Raw genomic sequence first — 26,468 nt, 5'->3', positions numbered from 1 at the left:
CATGGGATCCTTAAAACAGGTAATGAGCCATTGGTTCATTGGAAACAATCTTTAGAGTTTATAGTGGAAAGCTCTCCAAGATCTGCAAATGAGCTTAAGGATGTGCATGACCTAGTGCAGAGGTTATAGAGAAGCTCTTTGAATACTTGAAAGTGTTGCACACAAAGTCCTATGTGTCTGCCAATGGCAGATTAGTAGATATTGAGAGGATGAAGACCAGGTTCCTAGCATTTGTTGATGAAGCTGCTGATCCACTAAATTTCCAAATGTCAAGAATTCAGGAGCTTTCATTAGCTGATTCAATCTTAAGGCGTGCACCGGAGAAGTTTCAATCAAAAGTCTCCAGAGTGGACAAGTTGACAAAGATGCACGACTACTAGATAATTCAAGCTGACAATATCATCATCCCAAGTGTCGAGGAGCTAGACAAAGTAACGGATGCAATGAAGGCCTACACAGCTAAGGCAATTACTCCTAAGAAGGCATGATACTCTGACATTCTTCCAGACATCTGTCATTCCCTCTCTTCTCTCTCTCTCTTTGTAGCCATTTATAGCATTCTCTCAGTAAGCTTGGTCTTTGTAACGGACAATGATTCAATCTATCTTGTTTTTAGTTTATTCCATTCAAAGATGCACTGCAATCACCAAATGTAACTGGCCATTTTGAAGAGGCCTATATATGTAACTTTTTGAGAAGTTAATAAGATTGACAAAATCATTTGTGGGCAAACCCCTGTAGCTAGGACTACTATGTGTGACTCTGAGCCTACTTTTAATTCTATTGTTCATTTAGTTAATGTATGTTATCTGGCATTAATGTGCTATAGCTGAAAGTTGAATGATTGCATGTAAACTTGGTTTTATTTCCTTCATTTCAATAGATCGTAAACTTTACTTTCTTCAGCATATGCGTCATTCCCCTCCTGTTATGCACTGTAGTTTGTATGTGTAGTTTAGTTCATTGCATGAGAGGACCGAAATTTGATTAATGAAGTAGCTAAAAAGGGGACAATCCGGGTATTGTCAAATATAAGCTAACTTAGCAATCCGGCAATTGCCCATTCTATCATTTATTTTACTCTTGTTGTCGTAGCTAGTTTTGCATTTTTCCATCCTTGCTTTTAAGTTAGAATAGACTGCATTTTATGAGTTAGTCCCTACTTCTGAAACTGCCTAGGTTGTTTGAAGTGTCGAACAATCCGGTTATTGACCTCTTATGCTCTCTGGTTAAGAGCATACCCCCAAAAACTTAAAAACAAAATTCATTGCAAATCTAGCGCCTAAAGGGAGATGTACCTTTCAATTCAGGGGTCTGTGATAAATTACTATACTAACCATTATGTTGTTAACTTCTTTGTTCTCCACTAGCCATTGGGCATTTAAGTGTCAAGGTATAAACCAAAGAATTAAGGGAGACAAATTGTTAACCAACACAGATGCATCCAATCCTAAAGATACTCTTCTCTATTCGACATAAGCCTCCCTATCTTTTAGCATTTGATCAAAGGAATTCCAAATACAAAGATCTAAATGTCCCAACATCTATAGAGTTTTCTAATATTCCTAGGATATTATCAGTGATAGACGTAATGTAGGTGAATGATGAGGATATATTACTGCAGCAGAACAGAGCATACATCTATTTTGAATGTGTTAGTTCGTCACACCATGGACGGCCTACGAGCAAACAGTACAACACGAGCAGACAATTAAGATGGACGATGTGTTTAGAGACAGAGGGAAGAAGAAATTGAATTGGAAGAAAACCCCTTCAACCTTAAAGAAAAAGGGGTATAAAGGGAAAAAATTCAACTTCAGAAAAGATAAATGGGGATATAATGACTTCATGTAACAAGGCAGAAAAGGGCAATGAGAAGAGGGGACCAACGCGAGGATGGTCCACTTGTAGCGGAAATCACTACACCAATTAGTGTCCTTCAAAGATGTCAGGGGGACATTACAACCATCAAGCAAAGTGTCAATTACTCCTATTGAAATTATAGGTACACTATATGGCAACCCTATAACTGCATTAATTGATACCAGAGCTACTGAGTGTTTCAATTCTCCTAGAATGTTGTGTAAATTTCCTTATAGAACAGGATTTATGACCAATGCTTGGTCAGAAGAGTACATCAATCAATCAAGGGCTAGGGTAGAGCAGTGTGTGTTCGAAGCCAGAGTTGATCTTCTAGGGTTCACTAGTCTGCAGAGCCCCTAGGCTCCTATGATGTAATCTTGGGAATGAACTAGTTGTGGAAGCATAGGGTGAAGGTAGATTGTTACTCTTTGACAAAGAGTGCTTAGATGACAAGAGAAATGAAGTCTTCACTCAAGGAGCGCAAAAAGGAATTCAGGTACGACAAATTTCAGCCATGCAACTCAAGTTAAGCAAAAGGAAAGGACATTGAATGTTGTAAGGAAACTAGAGGAGGTAATATATTTCAATGACAAAAATAATTAATGAAATACCCTCACCTCTTGAAAACATCATAAAAGAAGACTATAGTAAGGTGGAGGCTTTCACTGAAAAATATCCTTATCTTCAGGAAGAAGAGCTACCTGGACTCCCTTCAAAGAGAATGTTCGACTTCTCCACCAATTTGGTGGCAAGGGCAGAATCAATATCCAAAGCCCCTTATACAATGTCCACCGTAGAGATTATGGAATTGAAAGCACAACCCCGAGAACTACTCAGCAAAGAATTGATCAACCCGGTGTATCTCCAAGTGAAGCAACAGTAATTGTCATAAGAAAAAGTATGGAACTCTGTGCCTTTGCATTGACTATAGAACGTTAAATAAAGTCACTATTAGAAATAGATACCCTCTGCCAAGAATTGTTGATATGTTCAGTCAAATGAGGCGGGCAGTTGTATTCTCCAAAATAGATTTGTAGTTCAGAAATCACCAAGGCTAAGGGAGGAGGATATAAATAATTGTTTTTTGAACTCCGTATGTATGGAAAGTTATCATAGTGCACCTTCTTCCAAACAGTAGAGCAGCATTTAGGTCAGATCATCTCTAGCAAGGGTGTAGTTGTAAATCCAACTAAAATCAAGCTTTATAGGGTTAGCCAAATACTACAGGAAGTTCGTGACAAATTTCTCTCAGGTAGCCTATACAATCATTTCACTTCATAGAAAAAAGGAAAAGATTTGAATGGACAGAAAAATATTTTTAAAAAATATTAAGTACCTTAAGGAGAGACTACTTTTTGCACCCATATTCAAGATGCCAGATCCTCAAGACATTTTTAAGTATTTGCAAATGTGTCTAAGAAAGGACCTAGGACGAGTTTTGACACAAGATGGAAAAGTGATCCCTTATTGAATCCATAAAATTGAAGAACTACGAGTAAATGCCATATCAATGACATGAAACATCTATTGGTGGCATTCAAAGAGATATATATTAGGCATAGGAAAATATCGAGCCAAGCTATTGTTGCTGTCCACAGAAAGCATACACAAAGCAGAGGACAAAGAGTACATGGCCAACTTACACCTGCAACATGGTAGCCGTCATCCTTTGGAGAAAGACATTGATGTTTTCTTCAAAGGGAACACAAAATTTAAATCATATAAATATTCTCTTTGCCCACTAAGAGGTGTTAGTAGTCAAGCAATGATTGATCGATAGCATTAAGAGCATTGACCGGTTCCTATGAAGTCAATGATTAAGAAGTAAAGGCAGCAAGGTTAATACAACGGATATTATTACTGAAGCTATATGTGTCGGACAAAACATCGAAGATTAGGTTAGGCGTGAAGATTATTAGCATGGAGTTTATTTGTGCCAAGTAGTATATTACTATTTCCAGTGGCATAACATTCATGTGGGACACAAGTTATACCTAAGATTTCATAATGGGAATGATAAAGCGAAATCCCTCCTTAAAACAAATATGAAAAAACTAGAGTTAACAACTGGAATACAGTTATTACTAATATTGATTAGTATTGGAAGGAAATAATCATTACGAAACAGGAGGCCTGATTTACATAAAAATATGTTTGTATTGTGTGATGCGACAATGGAGACATATATAAGAAATGCCTCTTAGATTGCAGCCTTTCCATTCATGCAAGATATAAGATATAGGGTTCATACTCATTCAAGCAAGGGGGCATCATAACAGTGGTTCATAGATCATTTTTCTCCTCACTAAAAAGGTTGGAACTCTCTGTTGACAAAGGGTGCACGCAAGAAAAAGTGGATTACATGTGCCCATTACGGGGTGGATAGACAGCGATTAAAAGCAAAACATCAGGCATAGTGTGAAAGATGGTATAAAGCTAAAGGAAAGTATTTGAACAACAACCAGAATCCTGATATCAAATCAGAGCTATATATTCATTCTAATCCTTCACATGTAGCCAATTGAATCATTTAGACACAGCAACCTCTCCAAGAATGATTGAAATGCCTGATGTCTTGCTTTTAATCGCTGTCTATCCATTCATACTCATTCAAGCAAGGAGGCATCATAACAGTGGTTCATAGACCATTTTTCTCCTCACTAAAAAGGTTGGAACTCTCTGCTGACAAAGGGTGCATGCAAGAAAAAGTGGATTACACATGCCCATTACGGGGTGGATAGACAGCGATTAAAAGCAAGACATCAGGCATAGTGTGAAAGATGGTATAAAGCTAAAGGAAAGTATTTGAACAACAACCAGAATCCTGATATCAAATCAGAGCTATATATTCATTCTAATCCTTCACATGTAGCCAATTGAATCATTTAGACACAGCAACCTCTCCAAGAATGATTGAAAACAACTAGCTTGAACACAAACATTCTTAAAAATTAATATATGTATATATTTAAATGTAGACTTATATGAAAAGATTATAACTAGATCCATAACTGGACCATTTTGGTACAATTGTTACCATCTATATCAGTCCCCCATCTTGTTAATTGGCGTAAGGAAGATTATATAAGGGCCATGCACAAAGCTATGCTCCTTGTGATTTAGATCTTGTAACCATTGTTCATGCCATGACAGTATCTCTTAGGCAAGCCATATGAGCTCAAACCAGATCATTAGGTCTGATTTATATATTCACTCAACCCAATCTAAATACCCAACAATAGAGATTGTTGGAACTAATCTTCGATTCTGAATTTGGAATCAACTATATTAAGGACAAGGAAAACAAGGAGGCAGATGCTTTTGATGTAAGAGGCACATTTCTCCAGGGTAACTGTCAGTACAGATATCAGCACTGGAATTCTTAAAGAATTAGAAAGGGATGAATACAACAACCAGTTCGAGCAGCCCTTCGGACTGACACCCATAACCCAAGGTGTGAAGGTTTTCAGATAGCATGAATAGATGTATGTTCCCAATTTGTTAGAAACTTAGAATAAAGTTAGCTAGCTCTTAAGGAAGTCCATTCTACACCTTATACAAGACACCTAGGTGTTAAAAAGTACTATTGATATGGACACCTTATTCAGGACACACAATTCCTGAATAGAATGGCAGACCATTCGTATGGATTTTATCCAAGGTCTACCCATGTCAAAAAAATAGACAACACTATTTTGGTGGTGGTCGACAAATTAACTAAGGTAGTCCATTTTATTCCAAGAAACTTGGTCAATGGAGCACCCATAATAGCTAGGAAATTTGTTTAGGAGACTTTCCGATTGCAAAGAATTCCTGAGAAAATCATTTTAGACAGAGATGTCAGAATGACAGTCAAGCTTTGGCAAATACTATTTGCAGCCTTAGGAACTCAATTGAAAGTAAGTTCCGCATATCATCTGGAAACAAACATTCAGACGAAAAGGGTAAACCAGGTTTTGGAGAATCTCCTAAATTATACTATATGGATCAATGGGAGCCTACTTGCCAATGGTAGAATTTGCTAACAATAACTCTTATCAATCAACTACTAAGATGGCACATATTGAAGCATTATATGGAAGGTGCAGAATACCTATCAACATGGATAAGGTAGAGGACATGGTAATCCTCAGAACACCTATCAACTGGGATAATGCACTGAGTACTTGGAGTGCCTGAGTACCCCCACACTCTCCGCCATTCACACACACCATCATCAGGACGAGTACTTGAATTTTTATTTAAATTCTTATTTTTGAATGTTTTAACAACTTCTTTTCGTTCTAACAACTTGATCATAGCCAAGTCTAATTTTCAGCTTATATTCACAAGTTAGCATCAAGAGCAGAGTTATAAATTCAGAAATAAAAACAGGCTCTAAAATTGGATAAATCACTCTGAGATATTTACCTATCCATCTCTGATCTTTGGTGCCCAATTGTGATATTTTTTTAAATCTAAACATAATTTTGAGCCTCGTGGCCTTTTACCTATCAAAAAAAAAATTGGTATTCCACCTCTCCCTCCACCGCTGTCTAATTCTATGGACTTGGATGCTGAAGACAAAAGTGAAGCTGGTCTAACTGAAACAATAATGACTAACTGAAAGGAAAATGTGGTGTAGTCTTCATATAAAATGTTACAATGATAGTACCACTGCCCGTAATAGATTATTGTCTTCAGTAACTAAGGATTAATCTCAATCAATCATTCTCATACTTCATTATAGAATCTAGAGACAAGACTTTTTTATTTCAATTATTTGAGCAAGTTAAGAAAAAGAAATGAAAAGAGAGATGCAAAATAGAGTCCAAGTCTATTAAATGCTGGAATCACATATTACTGTATTTTCATTGATTTTGCTACAGTTTAAAACACAGAGAGCAAGAGAATAGATTATGGATGTCTTCCCTCCAATTCTCAAACTTCATGGACTGCTCATATACAATCATTTATCAGTAAAAGAAAGAGACTAATGCATCATTGAGGTGCATTGACCTATTATGAAACATTATTCCTCTACCTCATTTGAGCATGTTCCATGGTTAAATTAAGCTACTAAAACAAGTATAATTAGGGGTGAGAGAATCTATCTCCATCTCAACAAGAGTACGTCTCAGTTTCATATTGATGAGACAAGTATGTCTGAACACCATTTATTGCATTTAGTCGGCTACGTGAATGTCATGTCCCCTGTTCCCTGAGGCTGACGTCATATCTCTATTTACCAAAAAAAAAAAAATGTTTAATACTAATGTATATTAAAATATAATATCAAATCAAATTTTGGTTCTTGGCACAGAAAAATTAGGCCCATTCACCCTTTCTGTGGGGCATATATATAAGAATTGGGGATGCTGGGTCGAGTACTGGAAACTCTGATGCATTATGGGTATTATTTCCTAAATTTGAATCTTCCAAAACACAAAACCTGGCAGCAAATCTAAGGTTGGGATGAAACCCCTAATCGTATTATGTTAATTCCCTCTAAGACATGCCTTCTTCTGATCTGAATTCCTTTTATTTAAAGAGCAAAGGACTGTTTGAGGAGCTGACCATCATTTTTGGAATTTGAAAGAACCCATGTATCACTTAAGGCTGCAAGCCAACCGTACTGTAAATCTGGAGGTACCTTCCATCTGCAACAGCCAAGCACACTAATTTGACAAAACTTTAGACTGGTGGGTAGATCAGGTTTCATTGTGAAATCGTAAGTTCTTTGGAAGAGGCAAACAGCAAGGAACAAATCAGGTGTTCCGTGCAATCAGTTGGAGGTATTCAGCGATCTTTGTGTGTTGCTACATAGAGCCATTTTTGATAATTTTTAGACTTTAAAATTAAGTCAGATCTCATTTAGGGGTTTTTATAGGTTTATAGGTAAAGGTTCTGTAAGAAGATCAATGGAGTGTGGATGGTCCATCCATTTTATGTTAATGTTTTATAGCCTCTGTCGGATAAATATAAGATCTAATCATAAAGATTAAGTCTTTGAATATATATATCTATATATATATATATATATATATATATATATATATAATTGTGTGGATTAAATATATAATCTCATAATATCTTATATCTATAAATGTTCTCTATTGTACATGTACATCTATAATCATGTGATAAATATTATTATATGTCCAAGTATTTATTTATAAAGATTCACCTTCTATTGGTTGACATGTCTATTATACTCCTATGTTCAGGCATGATGTTCGTACCTGTAGATAAGGGTGATTGCCCCATATTTTGGTGCCTGCCTTGGGGTGTCTGCATCAGGCTTAGTTCACTTGATTATTGTTTGACCCACATGTGACGTTTCAGTGTACAAGGTGACTATGAGTTGTTGTGTTAAGTCTAAGTTGACTTACATATATTAATCGTGGTCGATATTCCTAACCTTGTTCAATATCATACAACAGTTGAGTGTTGTTTAATGTGTGAGGTCATGTCCTCTTATTTTGGGGTCATATTTAATTTATGTCAGACCTCCGCTTTGTTGACAATATTGAACAGCAGCCCAATTAAGTCAGAGACTAGTGCCACCGCCGTATAAGGAGATATATATATAATTTTCAAGTGCTTCACAAGTTTTTATTTATAAGAGTTCTTATTTATCAAATTATAATTTTGTTGAATGGATTGAAAAGCTTATATAAATTAGTGAATTTAAATAAAATATAATTTGACATTATCAACATTTGAAGGTAGAAAGGATCATTTACTTATTTTCTTCTTCTGTCTTTAGGTACGATCAATGATTTACCTTGGTTCCTGGTCCACATTTTGACAATGCAAGAAAGGAAAAGATGGCTGAGCTCGTGAGTAACTTGAAAGATCCTTGCAATCAATGCATTTACAAAAGCCTGTGGACAAGCATGCCACTAAAATGACTATTTGTGTTGCTGTTAAATTCAGAAGAAGGAGAAAAAGTCGCTTGTAATCTCTAAGGTCCTGATAAGGGTAGTTGTTGTTTAACATATTCTCAAAACATTCTTTGAAGCTCCAGGGGCTGTTGGATGTTTTGAATACTGTGCATGTTTTAAACTCGTTACAGACTATACATAATATCACAATAGTGAGGGGGCATTGTCCTTCGAGGGAAACATGGGGGCCACTAACCCCAACAAATGAAGTTTGGGCCCATACATGCATTGTTTTTGATCAATTATATTGTACTGCCACTTACCAATTTTCTATACTGAATTACCTAAAAATATCCACAACTAGTTAAGTATTAAACAACGGATGTGAAATATTTCCTATTATATTGTGAATGACTGAGTCAATATAGTGAGTGTTGTTTTTACTAGTTGTTCCCTAAACTTTCTACTGCGATAAATTCCCTTGCTATACCACAAGAGTACCATAATTTATCTCTGCTATATTTAAGATTCTGTTGATGTTGCCTCTCTTGCATAAGGTTGATTCGTATTGTTTCTCTTCAGGTCTCTAACACTCGTCATCTTAAGCAAAAACACGATATCAAACTTGTATATACTTGAAAAATTGAAAACTAATTTTTATTTTTAGGGAAGTAAATTAAAGTATGCATCTGCACACCTCAGTGTTGCTGCCAGGGCCTGTTGGTATGCCATCCTTTGGAAAAATGGAAAACACCCGAGTCACAATAAATGGAAATACTTCTTCCAGAATACCAGTCATTGCAGACTTGAATTTGCAAATAAGTTGATTTGCCAAGACAAGAAATTCCATCATTTCCTTTGGCTGCATTAACCAAAATCAAAGCAATACAATAAGACAACAGTAATGGAGATATTAATGTGCAATTATTTTACTAGCAAAAAAAATAAATTAAAAGTAAAGGCAAATTAAATTTGACAATTGATCATGTTTTTCCAAGAAAATGTTTGCAACTTACAATCCATCCATCAAACATGGAGCAAAACCCACAAACGGGAAGTTACTAGATATGAAAATATGCACATCGGAAAAAAAAAATTGTATAAAATTTCAGCATCCACTGTTATAGTATAAAATTTCAACATGCAATGTTACAACGTCTGAGAAGCAAAAAATCTCTTAAAAACCACAAAATGAAGTTTTTGTGCTCATAGATAAAAACAACTTGTATAGTTTGAAAGCATAGTCACCACAAGGTCAAATGAGTACCAAAACCAGAACCCAAAAAGAGACACTATAATATAAATAAAGGCAAGGAAAAAGGTGTTCTACTTGTTGGAAAAGAAGAGATCAAGCTGAACGAAGATAAAGATATCTAGGGCAACCTATAAGTCACCTTATCTTATCTCTTCTATGGTAGTAATCTTAAAATTGATTTAAGCAAACTAGTGAATCTACATTTCCAATATATGTTTATTTCTAACTAAAGAAATCTATTTATGAAATATGATTATAATAATTCTTAGCTTGCTTGCAAGATCTCAATCAAAGTGAAAGGTATCTCTAAACCCTACTTGTTTTGATAAATAATTGTAACCTGGAGCAAATTTGGGAACAAATAATTTGGGGACACTACAGATATCTCAACAGACTTTTTTCAGTTAATGAGGATGTAAACACATTAGAAACACAAGCTAGAGAAAAGGCACAAAATTTGGGAACTCGTTTTTTGGGGACATTACAGATCTCAACAGACTTTTTTCAGCAAATGAGGATGTAAACACATTAAAGACACAAGCTAAAGAAAAGGTGTCACTAGTTGTATCAGTGGTTTTGAGAATGCAAGAAATGTTAGATCAACAACAAACAATAAACAATTCTGGAATGCTAACACTAAATGAGAAACAAAATTGAAAGATTTCAAAGACAATTATTTCAAATAAGGCCAATATGAATGATCTAAGCGGGAATACGATTTCCATCTGATCATTGGAATAATTGTAATTTGAGCTTCCCAATTTCACTCTCATATCTTTCTTCATCAACATTTTGAATCATGCTCTATGATTCATCATCAGGATTGTGAGCTAGAGAAGAGAAATAAGTGAATTGCAGATCAAAACCCACTAAGCAGTGGGGGGAAGGAAGTGTGAGAGGAGGTAACGAGATGGGAATCAGGACAAAAAAGAGCAACAGATATGTGTAAAAAAAGACCAAACAATAACAAAATTCAATTGAATCTCTTTAGGTCATTACTAGAGTGTTCAGCATCTAAAATAAAGCAGTAACATACTGAGCCTAAGTACAACAAACTAGCCATATGAGTTTAAGTTAAAGCAACAATTAGAGGAAGAAGCCAGGACTCAGAGACTCATAAAGATAGATATGGTCAAGCCTAAACAAAACCTATGCTCTATTATACCCCATTTTTGATATAGGATATAACAAAAAATATATAAATATGGATAAAATTAAAAGATAAAAGAAAGGGGTACACTACATATGCTTAAATTGAGAAAATAACATGCCTGTTTCTTTTATCCATATTGACTGTTCTGGCTTCCGTGGCCTTTTTAAGTTAGGATATGTAAAAAATATTAAGCAGATACAATTGTTGACCTGAAACTCTAAAGTGTTTCATTAAAAAAAATCCATTTTTTAAGGGAAGAGATTTGTTTATAATATTAAATCAATTGACTCAAAAAAAATGGACGGCGTCTAGAAAAATGGTAAAACGGTTACTCGGCAAAAGAGCTCACTGACTATATTCAACACTCCTGTCTGGTTTTCTTGCCTGATAACATGTTCAAGGGTTTTGCTATTAAATTATAAAAATGTTTAGAGGATTTATGTGATTTTATCCACAATAAGACTTTCAAATAATTTTTCATTGCATCACTACGCGGAACATTATGTTCATCAGTGTCATTCAATAAAGAAAAACATATGTACAAATGATTTTAAATCATATGACACTAATATCAAAAAAAATATGGGTAATTTGAACAAATCACACTTACCTCACTCTCCACAAGTAGTTGCTCCATTGCTTTTGGAAGATGAGGAAACACAGCAATTCCTAAAGTGTCAATCATTCTATGAAGAAATGAAATGACCTGACATGGTAGATTAAGAGAATGTCATTATACTGGACAAATATTTTCTAGGAATCTGATTATAGGGGAGAAAAGCTTCCACATTTTATACCTTGCTTCTTAGTAGATTATTTCTTGGAAATGCCAATAACACTTGGAGTAGAACATTTAATGTCTGTAAGTCAAACAAATAGCAAATGTCAAGTTCAGTTGCCACAGACTACAAGATAAACAGAAGTTACTCTACACCCAACACCAGCATTCATATTGAAACAAGCAAATTTTAGAATCACGCACACTCAAGTCTGACAGCAGACTTAAGAGTCCACGAGTCTACTCTCAAATAATTGCATATATTTGATTCTATCCAGAAAATAAATAAACAGACTTCTAGATCAATTTGTTGTCAGAATGTTTGAGTGTATCAACATATAGTTTGTGATAGTCACAGGCTAAGTCAAAAGGTTCGAATTCGAATTTGAATTCGAATTCATCAAGGATAAAATTAGGATGAAATTTGGCAAGGGTAAAAATTTGAAAAAAAATCAACATTAAATTTACCTTATATAAATTTATTTTTAAATATAAGTAATATATCCACAAAATTGTCAAATACAGTTTGTCATTGCTAAAAAAATAAAACTAATTAACTCAATATAATTTTAAAATAAAATAATATTACATTAAATATCATAAAATTTGGATGTTCAGAAAGGGTTAAAATTCGCTGAAATTCAAATTTCGTGAAAGGAATTCAACACATCATGGGACTTCTTAGGTCACAGGACTCCTTTAAATTTCATGTCAGTATGTCTCACACTATTATGTTATGTCTAAACAGCAAACTAAAAGCATGGCTTACCACAGAATACTTAGGTTTTTTATTTTAAATTCTTCTTTTATTTCATTTGTATATCATGAGGTAAATTGGCTTGATAGCCACAGGTCAACATAGTAGTATGCTTCAACATATTTGGCATTATAAATATTTTTAAAAATAATATGAACAATGATTGATAAGACATATATTTTTGGAGTTGTATGACCATAATATGGGAGGAAACTGAGGTTAATTTGTTAAGAATTGTCTAACAATTCAACAGTTGCTTTGATATTATGCAAGCACATTATTCAGTTAGTATCCAGAGCAGTGCAATATTAGGCCACACCATATTCGACATAAGGATTTTATAAATATAAACTAATATTAAGATGATTGGTAGACTTTCATATTATAGTCATACGACCATAACATAGAAGGAATTTAAAGTTAATACGTAAGCAGTTGTCTAGCAATTCATCAGTTGTATCAACAATATATAACCACATCATTGAGTTAATATCAGTGTTCCAGAGGCATATCCCCACAAAAAACCTCCTGTTATTGAGATTGGGACATTTCCAAGACACCCAACCTAAGCTCCACAAACACCATAAACACCCTCAAATCCCCATCTTAAGTTCAATGGGCGTTATCCACTACTCAATATAATAGTTACATGTTTAAGAAGTCCCATATTTTCTTAAGCCAATTGATAGCTCAAGGCTAGTTGGTCTTAATTTGGAGGAACTTGAACATGAGGAGTCAAGAAGCTCTAGTGATAAGGAGTTTGGAGATAATTAGAGGCCTCACTCCACTCCATTTTGTTATTTTGAACACTTCTTATCATCATTATGATATCTTGAACATAAAAACAAATTTCAATTTAACATTTTCATTGTTTAATATTAAATTGTTATTGTTCAATTAAAACTTTAGCAGTTTTTAAGTTATACTACTTCCCCAAAGTTTCATTTGTCATTGTTATGCTTATACATCTTATTATAACTATTTTCAAGTATCATGTATTTATCAATACCATCCACCCACCATCATCTCCCTCACACAACAATAGATGAAAAAATTGTGATTAACTTCTTGTCACCATGATTCTTTGCTCAACAAGCCATTAAAAAAATGTGATTCTCTCTGTTTACTTGCTAGATTTGATTTTAACTATTTTAAGCTTATATGTTATTTATAGAACCCACCCAATGCATGTGGTTTACGGACTATTGCGGGACCCTAGGGGATTAGCCTCATCGAACCTCACACCTTCTCAAACCCCAACTTGGCACGACGTAAGACCAAGGTAAGGCAGGTTGGGCGCTGGTCTAGTTCATGGGGATACCCATGGCAGAGTTAAAAAAAGCATGCCAACCCATTAATGATGGGGTTTAGGTTTGGGTTCACGGGTTTCGCAAAAAAAATTGGGCAGGTCCTGATTGTGCAAAAGATATGAGATGTATTCAAATACATATAAATACACATTGATATATTATAAATTTATACATCCATCATAAATTCATACATGGAACATGTTCATTCGTCACTGGCTCAAAACATCAAACATATAATAATAATAAATTAGAAGCGTGATACTAATAAAATTCATAATTGCCAATAAAGTTATAGATAAAATACCTGATATATCATATATCATATGCATGCTTTATGATCAAAATTAGGGTTTTAGAGGGTTTTTAGATTTTTTTTAAAATGACATGTGGGGCCTATTTTTGGGAGCCCTTAGCCTTAGGGGCCTATGGGTTCCCCTAGACTCCACCTGGAAGGACCCACAAGGAACCCATTTGCCTACGAGGGACCCTATCCCAACAGAAATTCAAAAAGAATCAGAACCAAAACTAAACTAAAACCAAATTCCAAGGCATTTTAGAAGAATCCAGTATCTAAATTTTTGGGGTTTCTTTTCTATCTTCTTTTCCTATCTAGGTATGTCATGTGGTTGTGTATAGAGGAGGGCATTGAGGCAACAATTAGGAGGAATATTCAAATGTGAAATAAGGGGTGCTTTGGGCAGGAGAATTGACAACATGAAATAAAAGATTTGAAGGTGAAATGATTTTTTCTCATCTTGCAACCATCCAATCCCCAACCTGGTAGCAATAAGTTTTTAAATATTCTAATATCATTAGTTACATTATGTTTTCTATTATTTATTTATATTATATTTTACTAATTTATAGCATGAATATTGTATTATTTATATCATGTTTTATATTATTTATTCTTCTTTAGATGTTATTTATAATATAAATACAAGAAAACATGTTTCCTATTCCTAGGGATTCATTTCTGTCCCAAAAATATTTCGGAGATGATGGGATGAGAAGGAAACATCCACTAGGTGTCCCCAATTTCAAAAAACAACAAGAATCCAAAGGAAACATCCCCCAACATTTGACGATGACAATCCATCGCCAAAACACCAAGGGGGTGCCTAAAACAACCTCAATCCGTCCCCAAAAAAATCCTCAAAATAATCAAATGATTTCTAGCATTAAAAAATAAATAAAAACAATTTTTTAATTCGTGTTTCCACATGAACATTGTTCGGACCCACAAAGTTCAAATTTGTGTCCACGGATGATAAAATTTGTGATTAAATATTCAACAATAAATTTGTGATTAAAAATAAGTTCAAAATTTAATATATTAAATCATAAATATTTAAATTATAAATATATATGAATATAATTTGATAGCTTCTAAATATTTAATCACAAGAAAAAAAACTAATTCAAGTAATATTGGTTAAATATATATAAACATATACATAAATCTGTACATACATACATACATACATACATACATACATACATACATACATACATATATATATATATATATATATATATATATATATATATATATATATATACATACATACATACATACATACATACATATACATATACATACATATATATATAGAAACTTACAGGCCATTGTATTTAAAATTCAAACATTCATTAGATGATCCATTACTAGCAAAGGAAGCTAGTAACCCATATGACTCTAAGCTTTTGGATATTTGATAGCTAGAATGAGACTTAATTTCATAGGTTGTGCTTATAGCCCTATTAACTTTTGGATACAAGTGAGAAGTTTTGATTTGGATATTTATATTCATAGGCCATGATGTTTGAGACTATTGTTGTTATACTAATTTATGTTGCTCCTATTATCATTTATGTTGTTATGATACTGTTGTAAATCATGAATCGATGATGTATTTGCATATTGTCTTGGTAATTAACAATTCTTGATGTAACTCTCTCTCCCTCTCTCTATCAATAATATCTTAATATGATTTGAAAAATTCACACACACACATAGATGTGCCATTGGCAGAGTACTGGCCAAGTGTTTTGGCCTAGCGAGTTTTTGAAAAACTCAGGGGAAAATGTTTCAAGGACAATGGGACAAAAAGGTGACATCCCACATCCATCCCCACTTCCAAAAAATTGCAAGAAACAACTACAAAAGTCCCTTAACATTTTAGGAGAGCTAGCCATCCTCAAAACAGCTAAGGGAGGCCCAAAATGTCCCTAATCCATCCCTAAAACAAAAAAGTATCCCCTTTACATTTGGATAATTTTCAGCATTAAAAAACAAAACAACGAACACTTTCTTAAAGTTCTTTTTGTCGAAGCGACGATGCGCGGGGCCCACAAGGTTTGAATTCACGTCCACAAATGATAAAATTCAAATAAAGGAGGTGCAACTAGGACTCATTGAAGTACCATTGATCCACTTCTGCCAAAGAGAGTGACTCAGTTGATTTTGAGACTGGATTTTGATAGCTAGAATGATGTGTTTGTAGGTTGTTATATTTTGACGTTAAAGACTTCCAAATGCATTGACGTTAAAGACTTCCAAATACATGCTTGAGACATTTTGATTTGGATATTTATATTGTTAGACCACAGTTTTGATATTTGAGACTATTGTTATAATGTTGTCCTAATTTATATTGTTACTATTAACATTTATGTTGTTATACTACTATTGTAACTTGTGAAACAATGATTTATTTGCATATTGTGTTGTTATCAATTATTGACATCTCTCTCTTTCTCTCTCGTCCCTGTCCCCATCCCCAAAATAACGTGGAACATAGATATAATTTAATATTATTTTCTACATAATATCTTTATTTCTTTATATATTATTTACTTTTAACAATAAAAATGTAAGAATAAAAAAAGAATAAATAAACATAAATATTAAATCACATATTTATACTATATAAAATAGATTATATAAATGTTGTGTATGTAAAGGAACAAACCCTTAGCTATAGATAGGGACAATAGAAGCAGTTGTATCCAATTACCTGAACTTAGCTATTTAGTAATGTTAACTATTTTGGTAGTTTTGAGGTTATATTATATATATTAAATATATATATATAAGGTGAATTCAATCATGAATTTTCATCCAATTTTTTTGTTCTTGTCGAACGAACGTCATCAAAAATTTATTGTTGCTGAACATGAACTTGAACTTGAACTTGAACCTTGTCACATAGGTTTCAAGTACCAACTGATGATATTTCTGAACAATTTTCCAACTCTGTTTTACTGTTCATCAAAGAAAAGTATTATATCCAACTGCTTCAAGTGTACCTGTTCAAACATATTGCCAACTGTAGGACGACTGGTAGTTGTGAGGCGTTCACCAAATCCCTGAACATGGAAAGATTAGATTTGTTAGAACATGCAATGGTCACCAAAACTGTATGTGAGATGGCTAAGAAACTTGACTGCAACCACTTTTATAGATGCTCAGAAGTTAAAATTGTACTTGGACCATCTAAAAGATGAACAGAAACCTTGCTTAACGAATTGATAGCAGAGATAACTTGTTGTAAGCATGCCACAGAACTTGCTGGATCTTGGGCTTGAGCATTTGCAAGCAAAACAGTAACCTAGATAAACGAACAGTCATATCAGCTTAGGAAGAATCAAAGAGACTAGACTACATTAAAAAAATTAAACACAATGTGTTTCTTCAGAGAGAACAGCAAGGAATGTCATATATTCCTGAAATATATTCCATAACAGTGCTCTCAACATTATTAAAAGCTCATTTTTTCCCCACAGCTCTCAACGTTTATCCAAGAAAGTTTGTTGTTTCCTCTCTAGAGAATTATTGCAATCATACAGTAATCATAATAAACAATTACCTGCTGACAAAGTGGTGCCAATAAAGCTGAGAGATATTCAGACTGCTTGTCTAATGCCACCTCCTCCATCCCGATCAACAAACCAACAGCCTGCAAATGAACATTACATAGTGAAAATGGTAACAATTCAAACTGCCTGTGGCAAATGCTCTTTTACAAATCAATAACATGAGAAAATACATATACCATCCCACCTCAAATATGTGACTTCCATCGTCAATGCCTTGAGTATTTGATTTTCTTGAATGCACGCAGCTAGGGAGTTTGTCTTGCAGGCTCTTTGGATTCAAAACAAATAGAATATATATCAATACATGAACATCTAATATTTAGGAAATTATCAATGGAAAAATGGAATTACATTTTGAGGAGATAACAATGTGCTAGACTCAAACCTGCAAAATATCCTGTATGAAAGGTACCAACTGTGCCCTCAGGGCCTTAACAATTCGCATGAACAAATAGCTTGCTCTGCCACTGACATTTGGATTGGGATGGTGAATACCCCTGCAATCCAGAAAAGCTGCAAGCACCAATGGAATATACTCCACATGCTGTTGAATAAAGCGCACATAGCGATTGATTGTTTCCATATATATAAGGGAAACAAGTCGGTGAGAATGGAACGGAACTTGAGCTGATAGAAGCATTCTAAGTGTCTCACCAATAGGCCCACTATCATTTTTTAAAGTATCCTCACTCACTACTTCTGCAAGGGCATGAAAAAGCGAAATAGCACTCTCAACATCTGGGAAAGATGTCTCTGAACTCCCAAGGACAGAAGATAGTGTGCTGTTAGTGAAACTCTGAACTACATCTGGTGCCAAGCGACCGATATTTCTAAACAAAACAAAAAAGTCATGGCGTTCTTCGTGCATTCTGTCTTCCTCTTCTCTACCAATTCTGTCAGGAATGTCTAGGGGATCCTGATACATGGGATCATACCGAATCCGAACTCGAATCACTTCCAAGATTTGCCCAATGTGACCCATATACTTTGCATTTAATTGAGGGGCGGTCTTCATTCTGGACACATAATTGGATAAGAACTGCAAAGCATTCGAATCTTCATCCCCATCCCCATTCTGCAAAAAGTAAATTACAGAGGGGAAAACAGCATCCAGCATTTCCGTAATAACCTCCTTCGCTGCAAGACTTTCATTCGATGCCTCTATTGAATCAAGTTTGCGTGCACATTCCAAAACTTCTTGTGCAAAACCTGTAAGAAGAGAGTTAAGCTTTGCTGTAAACTCGGTATCTTGCTTGCCAAGCACTAAACCGCAGACTTTACCAATTTGCAACTGTCTAAGAAGCGCAATCTTAGATTGTGGATCCATCCGCTTGGAAACTATAGCTAAAACGCAAGTGGCAGCAGAACCTCTAAGCTCTGAAGCCCGTTCCTCAGCCAAAAGAAACTCAAATAACATGGACAAAAACCTGTCATTCGCAACTAGACCTATATCAATCCAGGTCACATACCTCTGCATTGTGTCTAAGACAGTGGCAGCTAACTCTGGCCTCAAATCCCTATAAAATACAACCATGTCATACCAGGAATTTACAATCTGAGCCACACATTGCTCTCTCATAGCATCCTTGATTCTTCCCGCGATAGTAATTTCCTCAGAATTGCGAGGATAATCTAAACTAATCAACTCATCGTCAAGAGCATTAAAAATACGGCAAAACATATCTACAACAAAGGGACCGTTACCCACAGAGGACAGCAAATCCAGGAAAACCGAAGGCCAGCGAGACGGATACTCTATGAAAATTAGAATGACAAGAATCTGAGCAAGCTTATTTCTCACAAAAACCGGTCTCTCTAACCCTGAAGGATTTTCAGTTACTAACGACATAACAGAATTTCTTATATACATTTGCTCTTGCAAATCAAGGGATGCATACCGGACCTTCACAATTTCTTCCAAGGTCTGCAAGCACCAGAATTGCACCTCCGCATAACTGCTGGCACCAAATCTTTCTAGGCAGACCTTTGAGATTAAAGGCTCTTGTTTTAGTTGTTCGCAATAGGCCGTAGCCTGAGCTTTCAACTCGGGCCCGATGGCACCGCTCTGATCAAAACTAATAATTATAGCTCTCTCAAAATCATCCATGGAAAACCAAACAAAAATCGATCAACACCAACAGGATCCTGAGGCTTCAAAAACCTTTGCGGTCGATATTTCTTTTCAAATGCAAACCCTACTTCCAAATGTCCTTTACCTTAGTGGACTAGGGATCGAAGCTATAATCTCTATCCTATATAATCCAAAAATAATTTAAAATCCCTATAGTTTCTCAAAAAAACTGAGATTTTCTTACCTCAAAACCCTAATCTGTGCTGAGTTTTTCTACACTGATCGCAAGAATATCTGAAAGTAGAGGCTGCTGTGCAAAGTTTTCTTGAACCCCGCAAAGCAATAGGGATGAAACACCGGGCAATGTCAGTTGTGTTAACTGGATGCTTTTTTAACCCTAAAAAACTGAATTAATTAAACCTCTGTTAAACCCCGATGGGATTTAGATAGCACAAAATTTTATCGGAATTTAGTTTGCCCTGGGTACGATGCTAAGCCTGTTTTTGTCGGCGGAAAGAGAAGAGGAAGCAAAGGAGTTACTGACTACCTCATGAAATTATATGGCGCACAAAGAGGTTGTCCAATGAGAAAACAGCTGACGTGGAAGATGAGTAAACGGTGAAACATGTCACGTCAGCAGAAACTACTGATCGACCTGCCACGTCATTATAATCTGTCGGAATCATGTTTTTTTAATATATAGTAAAATTTGCACGTATATTGTAATGATTTAGCTACAATATTCGAACTTTAAGCTCTCTTTTAAAAAGATAAATTAGTTTTATTTTTTATTTTATTTTATTCTCGCTTTTTTATTTAATTTTAGGACCAAAAACAGTTCACGTTTATGCCGAGGCAAACGGAGGAATCCACAGGGAGTGCTTTTGTTTTTTTTACCAATGTGTTCCACAAATTATTGGAATTTTATTTTAATGTGGAGTGTTGGACAAGTTATTCTACCATTTGATTATTTCTCATCTTTTTCTTGGAGACTTTAGAGGACTTGTCATTTACAAAGTCTTAGTTATTTACCTATTTTTAAAACTGATATTTAGGGTATTGTATAAATGATTATATTTATTTTTTATTTTTTATTTTTTTATCTTAAGCTTTTTCTTATTTTTAGAATTGATAATTAAAGTGTTGTATAAATTATTATACTTACTAATCATTTTTTAGTGATTTTAAAGTATTTGTCATTTTAAAAATTTATCTTGCAATGCTTGTATGATTTAGTGTCTAAATAGCTTTTATGGAAATCAAAACATTGCAAACTAATTCTTTAACAAATATTTTTAAAACTAGTATAAATATCTTAAATAAATCTATCTAAAAAATGTCAATATAAAATTTATTTTTTTAATTATTTATATCTAATTTTTTTAAATATCATATATAAATTTATTTTTTATTTATTTAGATTTTGAAAATTGGTTTAAGTTTTAATTTTTTAATTTTATTAAAATTAGCTTTAGAATTTTTATTTATTTAGTCAAATATTTCTAAAAGAATTGTTTTTTTTTTTCAATTAATTTTTTATAAGAGATTTTTTTAGTAGAAATTTCTTAAATTATTTATTTATTTATTTATTTGATATTTGTGTGAGGAGTTGTTATTTTTTATTATTATTTTATTTATTTTACTATTTTGTTATAATACTAAATTTATGAAAAAAAATTAAACGATTATTTTATTCATTATGATAAATTAAATATAAATAAATAATATCTTTTTACTTTATTTAAAAGATTTTTTTAATATTATTTTATTTAAATTGATAATTATTTGTAATTTAATATATTCAAATTAGATTATATTGAAATGATTATTTTATTCATATATGTTGGTGTAATTAAATATTCACTAATTACACTTACTTAAGCTTACTTAGGATAATGCATTGCACAATAGTTTATTATCGAAACACTTGGGAGTTTGCACCTTAATTAAGCACATGGTGTAGGAGAATTTCACTCTAGGTGGTAATAATTGTTATCTCATTCCACCTTTAGTGCACTTAACACATTATCATATTCATCATCGCACATACTTCATTGCATAATGGAAGATGATCCACCTTTGGTGGACATGTGATTCCACCTTGTGTAGGTGATAGCTTATCTTCTCCATATCATTGTTTCTTATCGTCTTTCCTATATAAGGAGGCCCATTATGTACATTTTTAATTAATCCATTGGATGTTGAGGAAGTCCATAATCAATAATATCATTATTGCATCTTAATGCAATTGCATTGCCAACCTCTTCTAGAAGTTATCTTAGTCCTTCATTTGATACTAGGAGTGTTGAAGATTCACCTAAAACTCTAACATGGTATCAGAGCTCTCAAAGTGTGAAGACCTCTTCTCTAGAAGAATAATCATGGATTGATTCATTATTGTTGCAAAATTTGGCAATTTGGGCATCACAATTTGGAGGAAATTTGGGGTAAATTGTATTTTGTGACTTTTTATTGCATGTGAAAATTGGAGCTTGTTGGTGCAAATCAAAGGTTGGCATCATATAGAGGAGGCCCAAAAATCCTTAAATCATATTTTGTTTCATCCAAATCAAACATATGAAGCCAAATCTAGAGCCATTTTTTTTTAGAAGGTGAGGCAGTCGCAATTCAGAAAAACTAATTTTAGAGATGATTTTCAAGCAGCGATATCTCCCTCATCTGGACTCCTTTTGTCAAGCAAGTTTTTTTTTTTTTTTTTGGGGTGGAATTTCACAGTCTACATAGTGGTGCAGGTGATTTTGGATCTTTATTTATGGCTTTTTTCTTAAAATCACAAATCCCAATTTTTGCAACTTTCAAGGCTCTATTTGGGCACATATGGTAACATTTTTAGGTGCATTTTTTTTTTAAGTGTGTGGCTTTTCAACTGGTTTCTAGATCTACAATCAGTTTTCAATGATTTGGAGTAAACAAATCACTTTCAGAAATAGGCCCTTTTTTGCTATATTTGGACTTGGTGAATACTTGGATTTCAATTTTCTGATTTGCATCAGTAATTTGAAGGAGTTATCAGTTGATTTCAGTCATTTTTTGGGTTCGTTATGGATTTGTCAAAGATTCCATTACTCACTCCATATAACTATCATGAATGGAAACAAGCAGTTTCTAATCACTTGACGAGTACTAGATTCCTTAGAATGATTCTTGGATAGGATCTAGAACTAGCTCAAGGTGTTGCAGAAAGGAGGAAATGGTTTGACCGAAGGGATAAAGCACTTGGCTCTCTTAGATCTACCATCTCTCATGATTTGTTATACCACATTGCATCTTACACACATCCTCGTGATGCTCAGACAATATTGGAGGGAATCTTTGGTAAACTTGATAGAATGAAAAAATTCAAATTAAAGAATGAGCTTATAGGTCTAAGTCCATGTGAATTTGACAATATTCAAGACTTTTTCTCCAAGTTCAATTCTATTAGATTGGAGCTTTTTAATTGTGGTGTTACTAAAGATTATGAGCAATTAAATTATCTATTCTTTCCAAGCTAGGTCCTGAATATTCAATCTATGTTTCCATATTTTATGCTACTACATGGATTTTCTTGGTAAAGCATACTAAATATTGTCTCTTGACCAATTTGCAGTTCAACTCACAAGAACAAGCAAAGTTAGCACATATGGGTCGATTGAAGCCTTCAAACCATCAAGCATTGGTTGCAAATGACTCCTCTCTAAAAGCTTCCAAAGGAAAAGGAAAGAAGTTGATGTAGGGAGCTCCCCTTAATACCATAAACTCATAACAGAAACATAGAAACAATAGAAAATGCGAGAACAATGGACTTCTTATTTGCACTGCAAATATGGAATTATAGAATTCATAACTACAAATATGTTAACCCACATGAGCGCCTTCAGTACAATAATTTGCAAGATAGGATGACCTAGACTTGTCTCAGATCTACTATCTCTCATGATTTGTTATACCACATTGCATCTTACACACATCCTTGTGATGCTTGGACAATATTGGAGGGAATCTTTGGTAAACTTGATAGAATGAGAAAATTCAAATTAGAGAATTAGCTTATAGGTCTAAGTCCATGTGAATTTGACAACAGTCAAGACTTTTTCTCCAAGTTCAATTCTATTAGATTGGAGCTTTGTAATTCCAGTGTTACTAAAGATTATGAGCAATTGAATTATCTATTCTTTCCAAGCTAGGTCTTGAATATTCAATCTTTGTTTCCATATTTTATGCTAGTATGGATTTTCTTGGTAATGCATACTAAATATTGTCTCTTGAAGAAATTGCAGGTTAGCTCACAAGAACAAGCAAAGTTAGCACATAAGGGTCAGTTGAAGCCTTCAAACCACCAAGCATTGGTTGCAAATGACTCCTCTCCAAAAGCTTCCAAAGGCAAAGGAAAGAAGTTGATGCAGGGAGCTCCCCTTAATACCATAAACTCATAACAAAAACATAGAAACGACAAAAAATGTGAGAATAATGGACTTCTTATTTGCACTGCAAATATGGAATTACAAAATTCATAACTACAAATATGTTAACCCACGTGGGCACCTTCAGTACAATAATTTGCAAGACAAGATGCAAACTATCACCCAAAGTTGTCTTAGACAATGTTCAGGCCTTTCTTAAATAGGCAGTTTTATGCCACCCGAGAAGGTTCTAGATGCTCAAACTTAATATCTAGGGCTGACAGATCCTAACAATACGCATAGAGTTAGCCAAATACATCTTCGACAATTTATTTTAGAAATTTCGATAGCTCAACTTCTGAAGGCCATAACTCACGAACCGTTGCTCTGATTGGCTATTATAGCCACTTTTTGGAAATGCCACCTCTTGATCTACAGACTTGAAATTGTGCTAGTGTTCTTTTGTCAAGTTTTTGGACCTCATCCAGGCACTCTAAGGCCTCCAACGATGAGCCTGAAGATTTTTTTGCTAATTTTTCCACTAAAAATCTACAATAACTTCTCTGATACTTAAGCTGGAGCAATGGGATTTTTATGGTAGGCTTATATCTCTTAAATGAACCTTCCTATAGAAAATGAGAACATTCTGAGCTTATATGACAAACTCACTAAAAATAGTAAGTTTCCTTAAATAATAACCACCCTGTCTATTAGTCCTTATTAAAATAGAAAAGACTGAAAATAAAATGTTTTTAAGTGATGCAAGATTGCCCTTACAGCCAGGATGCTCCTACATCAGAAGCAAAACAAGGATCCTAAGAAAATGATAGAGGTGATGTCTTTCCTTCACAAACTCGGTTTGAATCCAAGCTCTCTTCGAGAGAGAAATCATCTAGAAGAAAGAGAAAGAAATGTGCATATTGAAAGTTTTTTGGACATGATGAGCATAAATGTTTCCATAAGAAGATTGATGAGCTCACTCACATTCTTCAAAAGACCAATATCAAGTTGCCCTCATCAGTGCCTACTCCTTCTACACATCAAACATTTCTACATCTACATCATCATCCAAAGATAAAGGTAAAGGATGAGCACTCATTAATTCCACACATCTTGAGCAAGGTAAATGACTTCCTAATTCAAGTACATCACATCATATGACATCTTCTATGGATATAATTTCTTCTATTGAGCCTTGTACTTCTCCACCTATATTAATGGGTAACAACACATACATGAAGGTTTGTGAGAAAGGTTATATTCCTATGGGAGAAGGTGCATTTAATGATGTTCTTTGTGTACAATCCTTGACCACTAATCTCCTTTTCATTTACCAAATTACTCATGGGGCACAAGGTATAATTGTTGAGTTCACTCCTGATTATGTTTATATTAAGGACACAGAGACTAGAGATGTCATAACTATGGTAGTTGTTGATCATACATTATGCTTGTATTCTTTTGCATATTTTGATGATAATGATGATGGTATTCACGATGTACCCAACCCTTTATCAAGGTGAATTATTCATGCGAGGAGAACATTGGACACTTGAATCATTTTGTTCTTTAGACAAGTATTGAAATTCATACTCCTTAGCTTCTTTCTTTACAAGTGAGTTCTACTATTTAGCAGGATGATCTTCGTGCTTCTAATCTTGTAATGTAGGATGAATTCTTGGATGCTCTTTCAGATGCGTCTCATATTGAAGATTTGGTTAGTACATTTGAGGCGGTTTCTCTAGGAGATGCTTCTTCCTTTCTTTGGAGATTGGATTTCCCAACTCTTCAACTTTAGTTGGTTTGTCACATCTCATAGGTCAACTTGATGATGCAATGGAATCTTTGAGCTTCGAGATACCTATTCAAACTTCAAAGATGCATACATGGAAACCTTCTTCTCCTTCATTTTTCTTATGGAGTGGCTTCTTTGTCATTTGTTGTGTTTATCTCTTCCTAGGAGAGACATATTTCTTGTAGGCATTGGATTATCTTTTGTTTGTGGGTACGCTTCATCCACATTAGAGCTTCTTCATTATGGGGGGATATTATGTCTCCCTGTTTCCTTCCTACGGGGGGGTCATTCCTTGTATATACATCATGTATGTAGTTCTTGGGAGGTCTTGAGTA

The 26,468-nt window shown here is 34.2% G+C and overlaps 1 protein-coding gene across 1 annotated transcript in view; it reads right to left on the bottom strand.

Annotated features, from left to right (window-relative positions):
* Positions 1–20,428, bottom strand: part of PSD (ARM repeat superfamily protein) — a 37,123-nt gene extending 16,695 nt beyond the window's left edge. The window contains exons 1-8 of the mRNA XM_089814601.1: positions 18,250–20,428; positions 18,049–18,132; positions 17,855–17,944; positions 17,501–17,596; positions 17,295–17,354; positions 11,935–11,997; positions 11,748–11,843; positions 9,427–9,591 (exon numbers count right to left, since the gene is read on the bottom strand). Coding sequence (XP_089670727.1) covers positions 9,427–9,591; positions 11,748–11,843; positions 11,935–11,997; positions 17,295–17,354; positions 17,501–17,596; positions 17,855–17,944; positions 18,049–18,132; positions 18,250–19,971 — 2,376 coding nt within the window. The 5' untranslated portion in view covers positions 19,972–20,428. The remainder of the gene's footprint in view (positions 1–9,426; positions 9,592–11,747; positions 11,844–11,934; positions 11,998–17,294; positions 17,355–17,500; positions 17,597–17,854; positions 17,945–18,048; positions 18,133–18,249) is intronic.
* Between the last annotated feature and the right edge of the window lie 6,040 nt (positions 20,429–26,468).

The sequence above is a fragment of the Cupressus sempervirens genome, chromosome 2 (genome assembly GCF_028749045.1).
Source record: "Cupressus sempervirens isolate cs-2001-9-10 chromosome 2, ASM2874904v1, whole genome shotgun sequence".
Classification (NCBI taxonomy): domain Eukaryota; kingdom Viridiplantae; phylum Streptophyta; class Pinopsida; order Cupressales; family Cupressaceae; genus Cupressus; species Cupressus sempervirens.
The sequence above is the reverse complement of the archived record's forward strand: the minus strand, read 5'-3'. Positions and strand labels throughout refer to the sequence as shown.